This window comes from Ranitomeya variabilis, chromosome 3 (assembly GCF_051348905.1).
Source record: "Ranitomeya variabilis isolate aRanVar5 chromosome 3, aRanVar5.hap1, whole genome shotgun sequence".
Taxonomy (NCBI): domain Eukaryota; kingdom Metazoa; phylum Chordata; class Amphibia; order Anura; family Dendrobatidae; genus Ranitomeya; species Ranitomeya variabilis.
Genome location: NC_135234.1, coordinates 981,574 through 1,004,174, shown reverse-complemented (window position 1 = coordinate 1,004,174; position 22,601 = coordinate 981,574). Strand labels below are relative to the sequence as shown.

Genomic DNA, 22,601 nt, shown 5'->3' with positions numbered 1-22,601 from the left:
CCCTGGTTACCCGGGGACTTCGGCATCGTTGGTCGCTGGAGAGCGGTCTGTGTGACAGCTCCCCAGCGACCACACAACCACTTACCAACGATCACGGCCAGGTCGTATCGCTGGTCGTGATCGTTGGTAAATCGTTTAGTGTGACAGTACCTTAACAATGTTCTGACCTTCTGACTCTCAGACTCCATATCTCTCCATCTCATAAGTACAGTGCCTTGCGAAAGTATTCGGCTCCCTGGAACTTTTCAACCTTTTCCCACATATCATGCTTCAAACATAAAGATACCAAATGTAAATTTGTGGTGAAGAATCAACAAGTGGAACACAATTGTGAAGTTGAACGAAATTTATTGGTTATTTTACATTTTTGTGGAAATTCAAAAACTGAAAAGTGGGGTGGGCAATATTATTCGGCCCCTGTAACTTAATACTTTGTTGCGCCTCCTTTTGCTGCAATTACAAGTCTCTTGGGGTTTGTCTCTATCAGTTTTGTACATGGAGAGACTGAAATTCTTGCCCATTCTTCCTTGGCAAACAGCTCGAGCTCAGTGAGGTTTGATGGAGATCGTTTGTGATCAGCAGTTTTCAGCTCTTTCCACAGATTCTCCATTGGATTGAGGTCTGGACTCTGACTTGGCCATTCTAACACCTCGATACGTTTATTTGTGAATCATTCCATTGTAGATTTTGCTTTATGTTTGGGATCATTGTCTTGCTGGAAGACAAATCTCCGTCCCAGTCTCAGGTCTTTTGCAGACTCCAACAGGTTTTCTTCAAGAATGGTCCTGGATTTGGCTCCATCTATCTTCCCATCAATTTTAACCATCTTCCCTGTCCCTGCTGAAGAAAAGCAGGCCCAAACCATGATGCTGCCACCACCTGCAGGTCATTCAGAGTGATCATGGGCCTCTTGGCTGCATCTCTGATCAGTCTTCTCCTTTTTTGAGATGAAAGTTTAGAGGGATGGCCGGGTCTTGGTAGATTTGCAGTGGTATGATGCTCCTTCCATTTCAATATGATCGCTTGCACAGTGCTCCTTGGGATGTTTAAAGTTTTGGAAATCATTTTGTATCCAAATCCGGCTTTAAACTTCTCCACAACAGTATCACGGACCTGCCTGTTGTGTTCCTTGGTCTTCATGATGTTCTCTGTGCTTCAAACAGAACCCTGAGACTATCACAGAGCAGGTGCATTTATACGGAGACTTGATCACACACAGGTGGATTATACTTATCATCATTAGGCATTTAGGACAACATTGGATCATTCAGAGATCCGCAATGAACTTCTGCACTGAAAGTAAAGGGGCCGAATAATATTGCACGCCCCACTTTTCAGTTTTTTAATTTCCACAAAAATTAAAATAACCAATAAATTTCATTCAACTTCACAATTGTGTTCCACTTGTTGTTGATTCTTCACCAAAAATTTACATTTGGTATCTTCATGTTTGAAGCACGATATGTGGGAAAAGGTTGAAAAGTTCTAGGGAGCCGAATACTTTCGCAAGGCACTGTAAATGTGACTTGCAGCTATTTAGCATATGATTAGTTCTGCAGATTCTCGTCATGTCACTGCATTGTGACTGTTTTGCTCTTGGTGGTGGAATAATCTTTTGATGTTCCTGCTGCAGCTGCTCTGGGTCCCTTTGTGCGAGGAACTTCTTGCTTCACACCCTGAAATGCGAGCAAACTATTTTTTTTTTTCATTATTACCTACAGGGTTTTTGTTTTGCTCACCTAGGGTTATACACATTTCTGTGACATACACATTATGTGACACTATTTTTGGCAATTTTTTCTCCACTGCAGATATGGCTAATTTCAGCTACATTGAGGACTCTTCAGCCAGAGTAACAAACTAGCCTCTATCTTCAATAATGAACCACCACCGATTAACAGAGAAGGAGGATTTGAAAGATCTGATGTTCCATGATGATTAAGGAACTGAAGATCTGGTGGGATTTTACTACCTTGGAGACATACATAAATAAAAACATGATCCCCAGATGCTTACAAATTAAGAAAGTGGCTACCACCACTTATAATGAAACATTAAATGAATGGAATTCTATCCTCACTCCCTGCTCACTGGATTTGATTAGACGTTTGGTCAAATATGAGAAATCAAAACTGAACAGTATGAAATCTCATATTAAAATATACAATCGGGGCGCATGCGCGGATCTTGACGGAGTAAGCCATGCTCTGCTTTGCGCCGCAGTCCGATCTGCCGACATAACCCCAAAGAGTACCAGAATCGCAGTAATTCTATCCTGTGCGGTCCACTCTTGCCTCCGGGACCACCCTTGCCTCCGGGACCTGTATGGACTAACATGCCAAAGAAGGGAAGCGCGAGTCAGCCGGTAAGCCGCACAATAGCCGATCTCCTCGTGAGCGGCGGAGCTGGCAAGATGGCCACCACAACTCCTTCCCCATCGATCTCCTCCACACCACTAGATAACGAGGCAGGCCCTGATGAACTAGCCACAGCAGAGGATGCAGTTATTCCCACAGCAGCGCTAGTTAAAACGCTTCAGGAGACCTTTCGCTCTGAGCTCACCTCTGCTATGCATAATATAACCACTCAGCTGCAAGATATCATCCAACGCACCTCCAACCTGGAGGAAAAAATGGATGCCACAGCAGAAGCACTAGAAGAAGATCAGGAGAGACTATTAAGCAACATGCAGAACGCATTACAGATCTTGAATTGAAATGTGAAGACTATGAGAATAGGTATCGCAGAAGTAATATACATATTCGAGGTCTCCCTGAAACCATAGTGGCACTTAAAGACACAGCAACTGCGCTTTATAAGGCACTACTGCCAGATGTAGACCCCTCTTTGCTGCATATCACAAGGATACACAGGGCTTTGGGCAGACCGCATTCCGCAGAGTTCCCTAGGGATGTAGTCCTCAAAATGCATCATGAGGAATCTAGAGACCTAATCCTAGCTGCCACCAGAGAGCTGGCTTCTCTGCCGGGTTTGCCAAATCCAGTCCGTCTGTTTACAGATACTTCTCCAGCTACACTCGTTAGGAGACGGGCCCTCAAACCGGTCACCGCCGCTCTTCAAGCAGTGCAAGTAAAGTATCGATGGGGATTTCCCTTTGCTCTTTCATTTTCATATGGCAATGAGTTTTTTGTTTGCCGCTCATTGGAGAAGGGCAAGAAAACTCTTGAACGCGCCGGAATTCCAACTCTGGAAGCCATACCACCCCAGCCACAGCGGAAACCACGTCCAACAAAAGACTGGAAGTCTGCGCCTAGAACCAGGAGCCAGAACACACGGGTCACCTGAGTAACTTTGTTATCTGCAATTTGAGTTTATTTGGTTCTGATGATAATTGTATCAATCTATTTTCTAATTGTTACTGCAAAAGCTAAAGTTCATAATCCATCCATTTGGTCTTAGGTTAACAGGCCCAAGTAGTGGTGAACTGTCTTTAACATTTGTTTATAGATTCTGAGAAATATAACATATGCCCTAAATTATTCCTCCCTTCTCCCTCCCCCCCTATTTTTTTTTTCTTCTTTTTTTCTCTCCCCCCTCCCCCCTCTTCCCTTCTAACAGGGGTTAGACACCCGGGCTTATAGCATGCTACCCAACCCTGGTGATACCTGGATTTCCTGTTAATATGGAGCTCCAAATCACTATACAGTTTGGGTTTTTAACCCAATTGATCTTTTATTATTTGTTTTATGTCATTGTCCCCCCCTGTTATGTCTCTTCCCTACTGTTTCTCCACAGAAATGTATACTCTTATCGACATCGTCTACACCAATCCTGGTCTTCTGGGGAGGTGATTGCTTTGAGATCCCGAGACCTTTCGACGTTTAGCAGTAATTGGTTATATTCCCATGTGTAGAGTCATTTCCCACAACGTACGAGGGTTTAACTCTCCCTTGCCCGTAAGCAAAAACCTGACATTATATGCTTACAGGAAACTCATTTCTCTAAAGGTACCTTCACACTAAATGATATCGCTAGCGATCCGTGACGTTGCAGCGTCCTGGATAGCGATATCGTTGAGTTTGACACGCAGCAGCGATCAGGATCCTGCTGTGATATCGCTGGTCGTTGAAGAAAGTTCAGAACTTTATTTGGTCGTCAGATCGGCGTGTATCGTTGTGTATGACAGCAAAAGCAACGATGCCAGCGATGTTTTACAATGGTAACCAGGGTAAATATCGGGTTACTAAGCGCAGGGCCGCGCTTAGTAACCCGATGTTTACCCTGGTTACCAGTGTAAAATGTAAAAAAACAAACAGTACATACTCACCTTCATATCCCCCGGCGTCCGCTTCCTGCACTGACTGAGCGCCGGCCATAAAGTGAAAGCAGAGCACAGCGGTGACGTCACCGCTCTGCTGTTAGGGCCGGCGCTCACAGTCAGTGCGGGAAGTGGACACAGGCACCGGAATGTGAGTATGTGTTTTGTTTTTTTTTACTTTTACAATTGTAACCAGGGTAAACATCGGGTTACTAAGCGCGGCCCTGCGCTTAGTAACCCGATGTTTACCCTGGTTACCCGGGGACCTCGGCATCGTTGGTCGCTGGAGAGCCGTCTGTGTGACAGCTCTCCAGCAACCAAACAGCGACGCTGCAGCGATCGGCATCGTTGTCTGTATCGCTGCAGCGTCGCTTAGTGTGACGGTACCTTAAGTCCTCAAGCCCTAAATATTTTGACTCCAACTTCACACGTTTCTTTTTAGCATCCTGGGAGCGTAATACTAGGGGTGTCGCCATACTTCTTAAAAATAGTCTCCCACTCCAGATAGGCAACACATACTTGGATCCAGAGGGCAGGTTTATAGTTATACAAGGCACCTTACAAGGTCAAAATATTTGCATAGTGAATAGCTACCTGCCCGCCAAGACTCAAACTTTGGTTTTTAAATTAATTTTATCTAAAATATCCTTAATCCCATACCCCCATTTAATATGGTATGGAGATTTCAACTATACCCTAAACCCACACTTGGACAGCAGTGCTTTTAAATGGACAGATATTACCAAGGCTGATAGGAAAAAAATCCTTTGTTGGATGAATGGAAATAGACTGGTGGAGATGTGGAGAGAGACTAATGAGTCTGCAAGAGGCTACACATACTCCTCTTCAGTGCATAAGTCATACTAAGTGCATAAGTCATACTAAGTGCATAAGTCATACTAAGTGCATAAGTCATACTAAGTGCATAGGTCATACTAAGTGCATAAGTCATACTAAGTGCATAAGTCATACTAAGTGCATAAGTCATACTAAGTGCGTAAGTCATACTAAGTGCGTAAGTCATACTAAGTGCGTAAGTCATACTAAGTGCATAAGTCATACTAAGTGCATAAGTCATACTAAGTGCATAAGTCATACTAAGTGCATAAGTCATACTAAGTGCATAAGTCATACTAAGTGCATAAGTCATACTAAGTGCATAAGTCATACTAAGTGCATAAGTCATACTAAGTGCGTAAGTCATACTAAGTGCGTAAGTCATACTAAGTGCGTAAGTCATACTAAGTGCATAAGTCATACTAAGTGCGTAAGTCATACTAAGTGCGTAAGTCATACTAAGTGCATAAGTCATACTAAGTGCATAAGTCATACTAAGTGCATAAGTCATACTAAGTGCATAAGTCATACTAAGTGCGTAAGTCATACTAAGTGCATAAGTCATACTAAGTGCATAAGTCATACTAAGTGCATAAGTCATACTAAGTGCATAAGTCATACTAAGTGCGTAAGTCATACTAAGTGCGTAAGTCATACTAAGTGCGTAAGTCATACTAAGTGCATAAGTCATACTAAGTGCATAAGTCATACTAAGTGCATAAGTCATACTAAGTGCATAAGTCATACTAAGTGCGTAAGTCATACTAAGTGCATAAGTCATACTAAGTGCATAAGTCATACTAAGTGCATAAGTCATACTAAGTGCATAAGTCATACTAAGTGCATAAGTCATACTAAGTGCATAAGTCATACTAAGTGCATAAGTCATACTAAGTGCATAAGTCATACTAAGTGCATAAGTCATACTAAGTGCATAAGTCATACTAAGTGCATAAGTCATACTAAGTGCATAAGTCATACTAAGTGCATAAGTCATACTAAGTGCATAAGTCATACTAAGTGCATAAGTCATACTAAGTGCATAAGTCATACTAAGTGCATAAGTCATACTAAGTGCATAAGTCATACTAAGTGCATAAGTCATACTAAGTGCATAGGTCATACTAAGTGCATAAGTCATACTAAGTGCATAGGTCATACTAAGTGCATAAGTCATACTAAGTGCATAGGTCATACTAAGTGCATAAGTCATACTAAGGCTACGTTCACATTTGCGGTCCTCGCCGCAGCGTCGGGCGCCGCAGCGGCGCCGCATGCGTCATGCGCCCCTATATTTAACATGGGGGCGCATGGACATGCGGCGCACTTGCGTTTTGCGCCGCATGCGTCGCTGCGGCGCCCGCGTCGGTGCGCAGAGGACGCAGCAAGTTGCATTTTTGCTGCGTCCAAATTCAATGAAAAAAACGACGCATGCGGCGCAAAACGCAGCGTTGTGCATGCGTTTTGCTGCGTTTTTATTTGCGTTGTGCGCTGCGGCGCCGACGCTGCGGCGCACAACGCAAATGTGAACGTAGCCTAAGTGCATAAGTCATACTAAGTGCATAAGTCATACTAAGTGCATAAGTCATACTAAGTGCATAAGTCATACTAAGTGCATAAGTCATACTAAGTGCATAAGTCATACTAAGTGCATAAGTCATACTAAGTGCATAAGTCATACTAAGTGCATAAGTCATACTAAGTGCATAAGTCATACTAAGTGCATAAGTCATACTAAGTGCATAAGTCATACTAAGTGCATAAGTCATACTAAGTGCATAAGTCATACTAAGTGCATAAGTCATACTAAGTGCATAGGTCATACTAAGTGCATAAGTCATACTAAGTGCATAAGTCATACTAAGTGCATAAGTCATACTAAGTGCGTAAGTCATACTAAGTGCATAAGTCATACTAAGTGCATAAGTCATACTAAGTGCATAGGTCATACTAAGTGCATAAGTCATACTAAGATAATGTGTGCAAAAATGTAAAGCGCTGCGGAATATGTTAGCGCTATATAAAAATAAAGATTATTATTACTCGAGAATTGATCTACATTTATCTACAGCTAACTCGCTTCCAACTGTCTTATTCTCACGCCACATCCCGTCTTCATGGTCTGATCATGACGCCGACCTCTCTGTGTATAAATTCAACATAACCACATCAAAACTGTTTTGGTGGCGACTAAATGAATCCCTAATTATGGACCCTATGGTCCCTGCTCAAATTAATGAGGAGTTAAACTTCTATTTCCAATCCAATGTTACTGAAGATTCATCCCCAGGAAATGTGTGGCTAGCCCATACAAAATACATTACCGGTTCTTTCATCAAACTAGCAGCAAATAAAAAAAAGAATAGATCAGAACTCCAAAACAAACTAGAAAGCAAACTGGTGAAACTTGAACAAGCAAACCAATTATCTACCTCCCGCTACCTAATTAAACAGATACAAGACACCAACTTGCAATTAAGTGCCACTCTTACCAACAGAACGGAAAGGGCCGTAGCCTGGACCAGGGCCACCTTCTATAGACAAGAAAACAAACCAAGTAGATGCTGGCACGACAATGAAAACGTTTAACCAATATCCCTTCAATTAAAGATGCTAAAGGTGGCGTCTCTGCCCCCCCTGAATTATCTATAAGGAGTTTCAGGACTACTATCGAAAGCTTTACTCTTCTCCACAATCTCCTCCTCCACATCTCTTACAAACTTTTCTACAAAACTTGCCGCTCCCCAAGATTAATGAACTCTCATCCCAACAACTTCAAACAGAAATATCAGTGGAGGAAATAAAATTTATAATCAAAAATGTAAAGACGGGTGAGGCTCCTGCACCTGACGGTCTCACGGCTCTTTACTATAAAAAATGTAATGAATTACTCACGCCCCACATAAAAAACTTTTGCAATGCCCTTTTAAATGGATCCCAAATGCCCCCCTACACTGCGCACGTGACTGTGATCCCCAAACCGAAAAGGGATCATTTACTAACTAAAAATGACAGGCCCATTTCACTTCTAAATGTTGATCTCAAAATATTCACATCAAGTATCACCGACAGAATTAACAAGATACTCCCCTCACTTATACATAGAGACCAAGTAGGTTTCATACCTGTGAGCAGGGCTGCCACTAGAAATTTTGGGGCCCCATACTGGCAAAATTTTCGGGGCCCCCTTGAGACTCCACCCCAGCCCCGCCTCCACGCTCCACCCCTCGAACTGCCCACAGTCCCACCGCTCTCTCTTGCATAAACTCCACTTCTCACCTATCACACACTGACAGTTCCCATCACCAGATCACACATAAAGTCGGCAGCTTTTGTTTTCGCCAAAGATTTTTTAAGTCGCCACCATAACACGGTAGACTCTTTTGGTGAGGCCCTACTCTACTGTAACCTATTAAATATTTGTTAAAATATGCAATACAATTTAGGTATATTTTTATTTATGATGATGTGTGCAAAACTGTAAAGCGCTGCGGAATATGTTAGCGCTATATAAAAATAAAGATTTTTTTTTTTATTTTTCAATTTTTAAAATGACCAATAATATCACATACAAGGAACAAATACCGCAACATCATGTCCAGACCACATATTACCACCAGTGACCGAATAATATCACATACAAGGAACAAATACCACCGCACCATGACCAGACACCATATTACCACCACATACTGACTGAATACTACAATTCTGATCAGTAATTAAAAAAAAAAAGCACCATACTATCACCATAAGTGCCAGTATTCACAGGAGATCTGTACTTAGTATGCAGGGTCAGTGTACAGGTAATACAGTGATCACTGGTGACATTATACAGGACCTCTGTATATAGTGTATAGGTAATCCAGTGATCACCGGTGACATTGTACACAGGACCTCTGTATATAGTATACAGTGTATAGTGTCAGTGTATAGGTAACACTGACTCACCAGTGACGTCTCTAGGTGAAGTCTTTCATCCAGCACAGACCGCCATCACTTCATCCAGCCAGGACTCGTCTCTGCAGGAAATAACACAGTTATCTCGAGCTCCGCTTGCAGAACACATTACTTAATTTTTCCCAACTTCTACATTACACCACATGAAGAAAGAGGCGACATAGTATGACTCTACACAGGACCGCCCCCTCATTTAAAACAGTGTCCTCAAAAAATAAAATAAATACATCACTGCAGTAATAATATCCCTAAATTAGTCCCTATGGTAATAATATTCCCCATCCTGGCCAACGTGTGTATCATTCCTGGCGTCAGCCATATGTTCTCCCATCCTGCCCTCATGAGAATCCATTCTGCCCCATATGATCTCCCCATCCTGCCCCATCAGTCTCCATTGTATCCATCCTGCCCCATGATCCTGCACGATCTGTCTCCAATTCTGCCCCCAGTGTCTCCAATCATGCCCCGTTTCTCCATTCTGCCCCATCTGTCTCCAATCCTTCCCCATCTGTCTCCAGTCATGCCCCCATGTCTTTCATCATACCCCGTATCTCCATTCTGCCCCTGTGTCCAGCATCTCTGCCCCTGTGTCCAGCATTCTGCCCCTGTGTCCAGCATTCTGCCCCTGTGTCCAGCATACTGCCCGTGTCCAGCATACTGCCCCTGTGTCCAGCATACTGCCCCTGTGTCCAGCATACTGCCCGTGTCCAGCATACTGCCCCTGTGTCCAGCATTCTGCCCCTGTGTCCAGCATTCTGCCCCTGTGTCCAGCATTCTGCCCCTGTGTTCAGCTTTCTGCCCGTGTCCAGTATTCTGCCCGTGTCCAGCATACTGCCCCTGTGTCCAGCATACTGCCCCTGTGTCCAGCATACTGCCCCTGTGTCCATCATTCTGCCCCTGTGTCCAGCATTCTGCCCCTGTGTCCAGCATACTGCCCCTGTGTCCAGCATACTGCCCCTGTGTCCAGCATTCTGCCCCTGTGTCCAGCATACTGCCCCTGTGTCCAGCATACTGCCCCTGTGTCCAGCATTCTGCCCCTGTGTCCAGCATACTGCCCCTGTGTCCAGCATACTGCCCCTTTGTCCAGCATACTGCCCCTGTGTCCAGCATACTGCCCGTGTCCAGCATAATGCCCGTGTCCAGCTTTCTGCCCCTGTGTCCAGCATAATGCCCCTGTCCAGCTTTCTGCCCCTGTGTCCAGCATTCTGCCCCTGTGTCCAGCATTCTGCCCCTGTGTCCAGCATTCTGCCCCTGCCCCCCCCTCTGGATCGCTGCGCTCAAAGAAAAAAAAAAGAGTTCTTACCTTGCCATGCTCCTACGGCGGGCGAAGCACACTTCCTCCACGCAGGTGAAGGACACACTCGCCGGCGGCTGACAATGACGTCAGACGCTGGCGAAGTGCGACTGCGCACTGCGGCCGCTCAAGTCAGCTGCCATCCTCCGACGGGCCTGCACGTCAATAGTGTGCCGCAGCGCCTGCAGGGGGGGGCCCGGTGAGCAGATGAGACGGGGCCCGATGCGGGCCCCCTCTGCTCACCGGGCCCCATACGCCAGTCATGGCTGTCATGCCCTGATGGCGGCCCTGCCTGTGAGGCAAGGGCCAGACACCATAAGAAATCTACACATTATCCATTCAGCAACTAACTCACAAAAACCAACCATAATACTAGCATTAGATATCGAAAAAGCCTTCAACACTGTATCCTGGTTATACCTCTTTAAAGTCTTATCCAAATTTGGTATTCCCCATAAGCTACTTTCATGTCTTCATTTATTATATGACAATCCGACCGCATACCTCAAGCTTCCCTCAATGCAGCCTCTTCCAATAAACATACAAAGAGGAACCAGGCAAGGTTGCCCATTATCGCCAGCATTATTTGCCTTGGCTATGGAGCCTTTAGCTGAAGCCATAAGGAATAATCCCAACATATTAGGCCCCATAAACCTTGGAGACCAGTATAAGGTTAGCCTTTTCGCAAATGACCTTCTCCTGACCATTACCAGTCCCCACACTACCCTCCCAAATTTATTTTCGTTACTCCATGATTTTGATTTAATATCGGGTCTTAAAATCAATGTTGAAAAATCAGAAGCTTTATTCATAAATACCCCTGAAGAAGTTCAATCGAGCTTGGTCTCTCAGTTTGGGTTCACAAGAAAAGAACATTTCTTGACTTATTTAGGGATTAATCTCACATCTAATAAATCAACCCTATAGAAATGGAACTATATCCCCTTAATTGAGAATCTTCGGAAAGACATAACTAGATGGACGTCTATGGCACTATCCTGGCTGGGGAGATTAAGCGCCATAAAGATGGTATCCCTCCTACAATTCTTATACTTATTCCGTTCCCTTCCTATCCCGATACCCTCTAAAGTCTTTCGCGATATACATACCATAATCTCAAAGTTCATATGGCAAGGAAAGAAACCGAGGATTAACCAGAAAACAATGTTCATACATAGAAAAATGGGAGGACTATCCTTACCTAACTTTATAGCCTACTTTAAATAAGCCCAAATCGCTCAATTAGCTAAAGTTTGTTCCACTAATAACAAACCTAGACGGGTTTACCTAGAATCACTCTTACTAAAAGCCTATTCATTGTCGGGCTTATTATGGACCATAGAGAAACTCCCGCGAGACATTTCCATCAGAACACCTTTCGCCGCCCACTCACTAATTCTCTGGAGGAAAGAAAGATTTAAACATGGACTTCAGTCTAGATTCACCCATTACACTCCCTATTTAACAACCCAATGTTTTTGCCAGGTCTAGATCCCCGCCCTTTTTCTTTGTGGATACTAAATGGCATAACTATGATAAAACATCTTTGCTCCCCATTTAACATATTACTAACCATACAAGAGTTCACTCAGAAACATAATCCGACATTTGGAGAAGCCTTACGTATGAATCAAATTTTCAACTTTGCCAAACGGAACCTACCAAACAGAACCCCTTTCTTTATATCTAGGTTTGAACAAAAATGTGTAAATGACCCCTTGGGTAGAGGGACAATCTCTCTGATATATTCTATTATTAACGCCATATGGGGTGAGGAAAAATTAAAGTATATGAAGCAGTGGGAAGAAGACCTAGAACTTGAAATGTCACTAGATGAGTGGCATCGATGCTGTGATACTTTATCAAGAGGCAGCAATCGGGTCTCTCTGGTTGAATCCTCAGTTAAAGTCCTTCATAGAACCTACCTAGTCCCCACAAAACGTCATGCCATCTATCCTCACATATCTGATGTATGCTTCCGAGGCTGTAACACTCCAGGCGATAGGAAGCATATATGGTGGAGCTGCCCGGTAGTTTCCACTCCTTGGCAAGAAAAACCACTTATAGCCGAAAAAATGTTTAATAGAGTAATCCAACTTGACCCATCTATTTTTTTATTAGGATCTAAACACCCTGGATTTTCTAAGAACTTACATAGATTGATGGGTTTACTTTGTATGGCAACTAAAATACATATAGCATCTGAGTGGAGAACCGCGTCACTCTCAGTATCCTTAGTCAAAGATAGAATGAATGCAATTATGCTATACGAGCGTATTCAAGCAACTAGGACTGACAACTGGAATGCCTTCTTTCAAATATGGACCCCTTGGCTCGATCTGGACCCCTCACGTTATCACTGTGACAAACTATTTTTCCATACAGGAGAAAGGCATGGATGATGCGTCCCCATCGAACTAGTCTACTCTATAATCTATGAATAACCAATCCTTCTTTTCGCAGACAATTCACAGGGGTTTTTTCTATACATGTTTCCAAGCTCATAAAATCATAAATGTTATAAGTACTGGATTAGGCGAACAATATAGGAATCATATTTGATAATTTATTACTATTTCATTATACTATCACGATGTGGATAGGCAATACCCCCCCACCTAGTGTTCTTTCACTCTTGTTATTGTCCTGTCTTCGTATGTACAGTTTAGATCTTCTTTAAATTTCTTTTTTTTTAAATTGTACAAAGTATACTGACCTCCCCTGTGCACAACGTTTTTTTCTTGATCTGTTAAATGTTTTAAAAATCGAATAAAATTCATTGAAACAAAAAAAAAAATATATATATATACAATCATCTTTGGAGAAACACGTGCATCTTAAGGAGTTTAATATCTATAATGACAAACTCAAAACTAACATTTTTAAACCTGAGAACACTATAATGGATCTAAAGAAAAATAAATTTAAAAAGGATAGTGAAGACAACGCACAAAATAAAGTCTACAACTGGGACACAAAAAAACCCTCTATTCTGAAAAAGCGTCCATATAGGCGACCCATCAAAACAGGCAAGGTCAGCTTCAAGGAAAATGATTCCACCCTGGACATGTCTTCATCGTTTATTACTACTTCAGATGATCATTCAGACTCCTCCATGAGTTCCATGGGAGATATCCAACAAGTCATACTGGGGAGGAATTTGTTGTATGCAAATTCCAGTGCAATTTCACTTGGGGATCCTAGTTAATGATAAACTTACCTGGAGCAGCCAGTGCCAGGCAGCAGCTGCCAAGGCAAACAGGATCATGGGGTGCATTAAAAGAGGTCTAGATACACATGATGAGAGCATTATACTGCCTCTGTACAAATCTCTGGTTAGACCACACATGGAGTACTGTGTACAGTTCTGGGCATCAGTGTTCAGGAAGGATATAATGGAACTAGAGAGAGTACAAAGGAGGGCAGCAAAATTAGTAAGAGAGATTATCAAAATTAGGATTATTTAGTCTAGAAAAAAGACGACTGAGGGGCGATCTAATAACCAAGTATAAGTATATAAAGGGACAATACAAATATCTCTCCGAGGATCTGTTTATACCAAGGAAGGTGACGGTCACAAGGGGGCATTCTTTGCGTCTGGAGGAGAGAAGGTTTTTCCACCAACATAGAAGAGGATTCTTTACTGTTAGGGCAGTGAGAATCTGGAATTGCTTGCCTGAGGAGGTGGTGATGGAGAACTCATTCGAGGGGTTCAAGAGAGGCCTGGATGTCTTCCTGGAGCAGAACAATATTGTATCTTACAGTTATTAGGATCTTTAGAAGGACGTAGATCTGGGGATTTATTCTGACGGAATATAGGCTGAACTGGATGGACAAATGTCCTTTTTTGGCCTTGATAACTATGTTACTTTGTTACCTACCAGCATTCATTTTCTAGACCTAGAGTTAAGGGCGGATAATGGAGAAAACCTGTTAGAAATCTTAGCTTACAGGAATTTAGCAGCCAGTAACACCATTTTACAAGCTGGATCGTGCCACTGTCCTCACACAAAAGAACATACCATTAGCAGAACTAATAAGAACCAAAGGTAATTGCTCTACAGCTAATTGTTTCCTTCTTTAAGCAAATAAGGTGTGTGATTGTCCAGCAGACGATATCCAGATTGGTCCCTTACAATTTCTACTGAACGGGTACAGAACATGGATCGTAAAACACGTCTTACACATAGGAAGGTTCGGAATACTAGCATCAACAATAAAGTTACCTTTTCAACTTCCTACAGTTGCCAATATGACAGAATAGTGTCCATCATTAAGAAATACGCTCCAGTGCTTTTTCAGGATGATTCGCCAAAAAAATCCTCAGTGAGAACATGCGTTTTGTGGCTGGGAAAGCACCCAGCCTAGGCTCAATACTTTCTCCCATTCTTTTTCAGAGTAGAACCGATAAACCTCCAACACAACCGTGGTTAGATGTAAAGGGTTTTTTCAGGTTTGGGGCTAACGGCTGTAAGACGTGCACAAGTTACTAAAACCTACAACTTCACGTCCTATAATAATAACCACAGTTTTTTGATACGTGACTTTACTAATTGCAATACCCCTTGGGTGATCTATTTAGTGGCACCACATGTAACGTTCACTATGTGGGTTGTACAACAGGGCAGTTAAAAACACGGATCCGCAGACATTTGTCTGATGTCGTTAGCCCCCAAGCGGTTAATTTCTCTGGTTTCCAAACATTTCTCGAGGATCCACGATGGAGATATCGCTAGTTTAAGATTTTAAGGGATCAAAAAAGTGTGCAAACCCTTACGGGGGAAGATCATAAACATAAACTACTTAATAGAGAAACTTTTTGGATTTTATGTTAGAAACCAGATCTCCGGGTGGGTTAGATTTAAGACAGGATCTCATTCTCCAATATTAAGTATCTCTTTACATGTCTATGAGTTTGTCATTATCTGTTATACTTGACATCTGATTTTAATATGTGTTGCATTTTTATTTTTGTATGGGCACTTGTCTTTATATTTCTTTGTATGGCATGTAATGTTCCTTCATTGGATACCACATTATGATGTGACAATGTCCATTATCTGACTTTCACCTGTTTAAATGCCAGACTGTTCAGACAGCAAGTAGACTATGGTTAAGACTCTGTCTACACGCCTAGACCTCCCTTTTGCACTACTATATTGCCATCAAGTTCTTTATGGAGCATTATATATGGCTAAATTAAAAGCTAAGTTTTAATTATATACAAGTTTCTTCGCTGAATTCCTCTTGCCTTGCCTCTTTTTCTTCCAGAATACTACAAATTGCAACCTGTTCTCACATTCTCTCACAGCCCTCTCCTGGTTCTCCTCCTACCTCTCTGACCGATCCTTCACTGTATCTTTCGCCGGCTCCTCTTCCTCTCCTCGTCCCCTTACTATTGGGGTTCCGCATGGCTCAGTCCTAGGCCCCCTCCTCTTCGCTCTATACACGGCCCCTATTGGACAAACAATCAGCAGATTTGGGTTCCAGTATCATCTCTATGCTGATGACACCCAATTATTCACTTCTTCCCCTGACATCACCCCTACCCTAATCCAAAATACCAAGGATTGTCTGTCTGCTGTCTCTAACATCATGTCCTCCCTCTATCTGAAACTAAATCTCCCCAAAACGGAACTTCTTGTGTTTCTCCCTTCTGCTAACCTCTCTCTACCCAACAGCGAAATTACCCTGGAGGGTTCAACCATAACTCCCAAGCAGCATGTCCGCTGTCTTGTGGTCATATTCGACACCGAACTTTCCTTAAGGGTATGTGCACACGTCAGGATTTCTTGCAGAAATTTTGCTGACAAAAACCGGACATTTCTGCCAGAAATCCGCATGCGTTTTTTCATGCGTTTGACGCGGTTTTTGTGCGTTTTTTTTCCAAATGCATAGAATTGCGGGAAAAACGCAGAAAATCCGCAAAATTAATGAACATGCTGCTTTTTTTACCGCGATGCGTTTTTTTCGTGGAAAAAAAAAACGCACCATGTGCACAAAACATGCAGAATGCATTCTAAATAATAGGATGCATAATGTATGCATTTTTAATGAGTTTTTATAGCGTTTTTATCGCGAAAAAACCTGAACGTGTGCACATACCCTTACTCCCTATATTCGATCACTTGCTCTTGTCACCTGCATCTTAAAAACATCTCCAGAATCCGACCCTTTCTCACCTTTGAAACTGCTAAGACTCTTACTGTCGCTCTTATTCATTCCCGTCTGGACTACTGCAACTCTCTTCTGATCGGTTTCCCTCTTACCAAACTTTCTCCTCTCCAATCCATCTTGAATGCGGCAGCCAGGGTCATATTTCTGTCCAGAAGCTTCACCGATGCCTCCATCTTGTGCCAGTCATTACACTGGTTACCGATTCGCTACAGGGTCCAGTATAAACTCATCTCGCTCACCCACAAAGCCCTCCACAGTTCTGCACCGCCTTATATCTCCTCTCTCATCTCTGTCTATCGCCCTACACGTGCCATCCGTTCTACAAATGACCTAAGACTAACTTCCCCCGTAATCCGAACCTCGCACCTCCGTCTCCAAGACTTCTCTCGTGCTGCGCCAGCTCTCTGGAATGCACTTCCCCAGAAGATCAGACTGATACCTAGCCCCGACCTATTCAAGCGCGCTCTAAAAACCCATCTCTTCAAACAAGCCTACCACACCAACTACTCAGTAAACTAACTTTGCCCTGTTCCCTCCTTCCAAATATTACTCTGAATCTGCCCCCTACTATTCGTCTGTCTCCACACCCTCCATGCACATGATAACTGCACTGGATACTTGACTATTGCACTTAAACACACGGGCTGATGACCGGATCATGCAGCTTTGTATGAAAATCCCTATTTATTATAATTGCCAGACCTGAAATAACAAGCACTTTTCACCTATTGTGTCCCCCCCATTGCCTTGTAGATTGTAAGCTTGTGAGCAGGGACCTCACTCCTAATGTCACTGTTTAAATTGTCTTAACTCGTACCGAATTTATTGTCTGTACATGTCCCCGCTAATTGTAAAGTGCTGCGGAATATGTTGGCGCTGTATAAATAAAAATTATTATTATTCTCTAATATCTCAGTGTGTTTTTAGGCTGATTCCCAAGTGTAAGGTCACTGGTTTGAATCGAGGAGCAGCCATGAAGAAGATTTTCCAAGAAAAGAGACACAGCATCATCCAGCTCATTGATAGCGGTCTCTTGGTCAAGAAAATTGCCAACCTGCATCATGTGAGTGTAGCGCCCCCACCACCGCAGGGCCGAGGGGTACCCGGTACCGGGCCTCTGAGTCTCTGCTCTGGGGTTGTCACGGTGGCTAGGCCCGGTCCGTGACCCTGCCGTGGGGCGCACAGTGAATCGAATAGAAAATCATGTGGATAGATAATGATGATGGTGGTGTTGCGGTGCAGTGTAGGTTGCAGTAAATAACGAGGACACCAGGTTGCAGTCTCTTTACCTCTTTACTGAAGATCTCTGAGTCCTCAGTCCGGGATACGGTCCACCAGGCTGCGCAAGTCCGGCCGGTCCAATGGCACCTCCAGAGTTCTCTTAACAGGTGGAAATCGGTGCCTTCCTTCTAGCGCTATGTGTTGTGGTCCTTCCCTGCTGTGCTTACGGAAAGTCCCCACAACTGTTGTGTCCGTTTCTTAAGTTCCCTCACAACTCGATTAGATGATGTTCTGCTAATCCTCCGTCCCTCCTTGATGTTACGGTTAGAACGGCACCTGTTTGACGGGTAGGCTCGGAGCTCTTCCGGGACCCTAGAGTCGCCCCTCTCCACAAGTTGCCCCCCAAGACTGCATAGGTGATTTAGGTGAGACAGCCCGCCTTAGACTGACTGTCCTGCCACTGTTTAGAGTATTGCTTGAAGCTGAATATTGTAATACTCCCTCGGCGTTCCGGCCGCCGGTTGTGCGCCTCAGTAGGATGTTGCCTCGGTCTTACAGCACGACCCCTACTGGTATTTCTCCTTGTTGCTTTGATCTCGTTTCTCACTCAGCACAATCTATCTCGCTTCTGATCCTTCCTTGGGCACCGCCGCTATCCTGAGCAGGCACGGTCCCGTTACGTTCGCTCAAGTTGCCAAGCCTCTGTCAGGATCCCACCCCTGACAGAGACCCTACTGCATCTTCCCCCCACAACACCCTCTGCCACAAGGTGTTGCCTGGTTCCAACCCAGTCAGCTTTCTGTCTAACTTCCTGCCTGACCCCCAGTTTACCCACAATGGTGGGGAGTGGCCTAGTGAATAGAACCCTTAGCTCCCCCTGGAGGCCCGACTGTGAAATGTATTGGTGTCTGTGATACCTGGTCAGATGAACTCCTTCAGTGCCATCAGACGTACCATAGCTCCCCTTAGTGGCGGAGCCACAGTACTGCAACGACCAGGACTCTGGGGCGCTGCACTCCCCCCTGGTTAAACACAGTACTCCGGGACTGGGAAGAAAACAACAATACAAGTTAGCAAAAAGACATACAGTTTTGTTGAGTGCAATAACAATAAGTATATTTGAACAAAGCTTCCCTTTATGGGAGGTGAGGACACTTGAACGTTACAAACATGGTTAAATATCATAGCAACATGCTATAAATAACTTTCCTTACCCAACCTGGTATTCTGCTAGTACAAACTTTTGAACAATAACTTAACATCGCCTTTAAGGATGTACACTCTAAATCCGCTAAAGACCTTCTTATAATCACATTATAAGGCAATTTAACTTTTACATTCTCCTTCTTTAAATCTGCAGGACCGCCTGTCCTAACGGCACCAGACCTACTGCCTCTCCTTTCTTACAGGACCGCTCCTTTCAGCCCGAGCCTTCTGTCTTTTCAACTACTATACACAGTATAGAACATAACATTACTTTCAGTTTAAGAGCACCGAGCCATCTCTACATGGCTCCTAGGAGGACTCAGGGTTCACCTTCTATCCTCGTTGTCTATCAACATTATCAAACATTTTCTATAGAACATCAAACCTTCTCATTATTTTCTTACTGACATGTATGCTGGTCACTACGTCTACCCCTATGGACCCACTGCATCCCTCCTCTAGCTTTCTTTCAAGGAACATCATCAGTATTTCTCTACAATTAACTAGTTGGATACATATAACTTTCTCACGTAAACATTATCATCACGTTCTCTTTATCAAAACATTATTGCTATCTCTTAGTCTTAAAGCAATACCATTCTTTAAGTGCAACAAATGAACATCCCCTTTAAGAGGGGACCAAGTCTCTATGAGGTAGCATATCTTCTCAAGCTACCAGTCCGTACTCAGCAAAGGTTCCAGTGTGGTATCTTCACAAAGAGTCCTTTTTGAAGTAAAACCAGTAGGGAGCACCTTTAATAAGGTGCAAACTATTTACAAAAAGTTTGTATCATGCACTGTTCATGATTGCGGCAGTTCTGGAAACTTGTGCAAAAACTTAGAAAACAAACCAAAAAGAAGCAGAAACAATAGGGATCCCGGGTCAACAAAGGGATCCCCTTTAAAAGTTAACCCTGAACGGGCTTAGCAGCAAAAATCAGGAAACGAACAAACAGTTAAGAAACTATCTACATGTTCAAGAGTAGTATTATCTTACTCATCTTTGTAATGTAGGGGATGGTCTTCTTCCAGGCCTCACCCGGCCAGCGGGTCGCGTTGGTGCAGCAAGGACCGGTCCTGGCTCCAGCAGTGACAGGATCCCTCTTCGGGATGCCCTCCTTGCTTGTGGGCGGGCGCGACCCAGAGGCACCCGGTGAACCTGGACCTCCTGGGGTTCCGCGGGGACGGGCTCCGGCACCTTCCCTGCAGAAGGCTCGTCCTCTGGCGTTCCGGCAGCAGCCTGGAGGGCGACGCACCGCTGGACGCCCCGAGCTATCCAGCCTGTTCCACCCGCTTCTCTCCTCCACCGGGTGTAGGTCACGGCATCTCCAGGCTCCAGGTCGGCGTCATACCTTCCTCCACAGGGCTCGACTTCCTCACGGTCAACGCGGACCTGCAGTGGCTCCCCGATCTCTTGTATAACTCCCTTCCCATGTCGGGAGTTAAAGGAGACCACCACACCCCAGTGGGATAGTGGGGTTTCTTCCACACTCGTTAGATCCACCTGGGCGGCAGGCTGAGGTCTGTCCCGCCAAGCTGCCATGAGGCGCCGCAGATGTTCAGCCTCTGGCAGGAGCCTCATGCCCGATGCACGCAGCTCACACTCTGCCGCGGCCTGGATGGAGGAGGCAGGGGACACTGGGGACAGGCGGACCTCCGTGGGCTGGCCCAGCCGAGCGATCACGCGGGCATCGGCTTCTAAGCGGGAAGCTATCCGCCGGGCCTCGGCTGCGGCCACACACTCCTCTGACGGCGGCCGGGGAGGGTGGCCCATCGTTGGCTCTGCAAGGGTTAGCTCCCGCAGTGACGGCGTATCCTGGGCTGCATCGGGCTGTTCAGCCTCTCTCCGAGTCTGATCATTCCCATGCGGTGTTTCCGGCGTCGCCATTTTCGTTTTTCCTCCAGTGTCCTCTTCCAGACGTACCATAGCTCCCCTTAGTGGCGGAGCCACAGTACTGCAATGACCAGGACTCTGGGGCGCTGCATGAGCATCAGGACAAGTGGAAGAATACAAAATGAAGTGCGTCCATCAATTCAAAAGCAACAAAAGGTGGACACCCAGACAAAATTTCAGAGTCATCTGGTCAGCTCATCCCAAGATCTATCCGTTCTGGTGCAACAAACCCGGCAGTGGAGGAAACCTGATGATATGGGGTTGTTTTACAGCCAGAGGCGTTGGTAATTGATCAGAATCGATGGTGGTCTAAGTGCTGAGCTATATGTGAGCATACTACAAGACGAGTTACTTTGTATATGTAGGAGAAGACCGGGCTACGAGTGCTGACAGGGCACCAAGTCTGGAACTGCTGGGGCCGCACCTACTGTTGCAGGGGGGGAAGGAGATTGAGGACGGAGCAAACCTTGAATCTGGACAGAAGGGGTGTGGTGAGCCAGGAAGGTATAAAAGGGTTTGCGTGGGAAAAAGAGAGGGGCTTTCCGCCAGAGAGAGGAGTCAGGGTGGACTGGCACTGAACTGCAGGGAAAGATAGGCCGCGTAGTAGCGATCACAACCAGGTACAGTGAGGACTCCAGGGTTTCGGCGGGCGTGCGGAGGAACACACACCGAGTGGAGGATTGCGGTGAACATCACTTGGTGGAGCTGTAGCATAAAGAACTAGGGGCTCAGCGGGTAAGACCGCTGACCGTCCGCTGCTGCCAGAAGTGAGGACAGTTTGTTACACGGGGACGCCGGAATAACTCATCACCGGCCTCAGCCAGCGGATGACCAACCATCTGACCCAGAAGTGGAGACAGACAGCGGATTCACGCTAAGTGGAATTGATATATAGACTGCCATTCTGAATGACATTTCCCCCTTGTTTTTCCCTCATCCTTTATTCGTTTATTTCTGTTGCTCCCTGAGAGGAGGTTACATCTGTTTTGATAAAATAAGTAATTGCTAACCCCTGCTCTGTGCGTCTGTGTCACTGCATCCGAATACCTGTGTTACATATACTCTGTTCTGGAGCGGCCGAGCCCAGACTTTAATCCACTGGAGAATCTGTGGTCAGACGTGAAGTTTTCTGTTCACCAGAGGAAACATCTAACCTGGAGGAGCTGGAGCAGTTCTGCCTTAAGGAAAGGGCAAAAATCCCAGTGGCCAGATGTGGTCATCTCATAGAGACGTATCCAAAGCGACTTGTGGCTGTAATTGTTCCAACAGAAGGCTATACAAAGAATTGACTGTAGGGGGGTGAGTAGTTATGCACACTGAAGTTTTCAGTTATTTTGTCCTATTTGTCGTTTGCTTCACAACAAAAAGAAAACTAAATGCTCACAGTTGTCTGCATCTTCTGTACATGAACTGATGCAAACATTCAATAAAAACAGTGAAATTCCAGGTTGTGAGGGAGCAAAACATGAAAAGTGCCAAGGGGCAAATACTTTTTGCAGGCCACTGTATATGACACCTGCACAGCCACTCTTAATGTGAGTCACGCACAGAGACAAGCCTATCCTGTATGATTTGTGGGGGTCTCCTGGTGGGTTACTTACCTGTTTCTGGACATCTTTTCTGCCTGTGTGTCTCCACACCTGGACTCCGAGTATCGCATCTTATCAATATTGTCAGTAACCAGGGGAAACTGGTTGTACTTCATTCCTCTCCCATTCTAGTCTACCACTGAA

At 44.6% G+C, this 22,601-nt stretch overlaps 2 protein-coding genes across 5 annotated transcripts in view; one reads left to right on the top strand and one right to left on the bottom strand.

Annotated features, from left to right (window-relative positions):
- The window catches only part of WDR4 (WDR4 tRNA N7-guanosine methyltransferase non-catalytic subunit), a 154,505-nt gene extending 152,626 nt beyond the window's left edge, over positions 1 to 1,879 (top strand). Inside the window, exon 12 of the mRNA XM_077293516.1 lies at positions 1,812 to 1,879. Coding sequence (XP_077149631.1) covers positions 1,812 to 1,864 — 53 coding nt within the window. The 3' untranslated portion in view covers positions 1,865 to 1,879. The remainder of the gene's footprint in view (positions 1 to 1,811) is intronic.
- Positions 1 to 22,601, bottom strand: part of PDE9A (phosphodiesterase 9A) — a 128,077-nt gene that overhangs the window by 69,895 nt on the left and 35,581 nt on the right. For 2 of the 4 annotated variants that reach the window (XM_077293518.1, XM_077293520.1), the window contains exon 1: positions 22,470 to 22,588. The exons of 1 other annotated variant lie outside the window; for it this stretch is intronic. In XM_077293518.1, coding sequence (XP_077149633.1) covers positions 22,470 to 22,573 — 104 coding nt within the window. In that variant the 5' untranslated portion in view covers positions 22,574 to 22,588. Of the gene's footprint in view, positions 1 to 22,469; positions 22,589 to 22,601 lie in introns of those variants that run through there. One more of the 4 variants, XM_077293521.1, reaches the window with a different exon arrangement.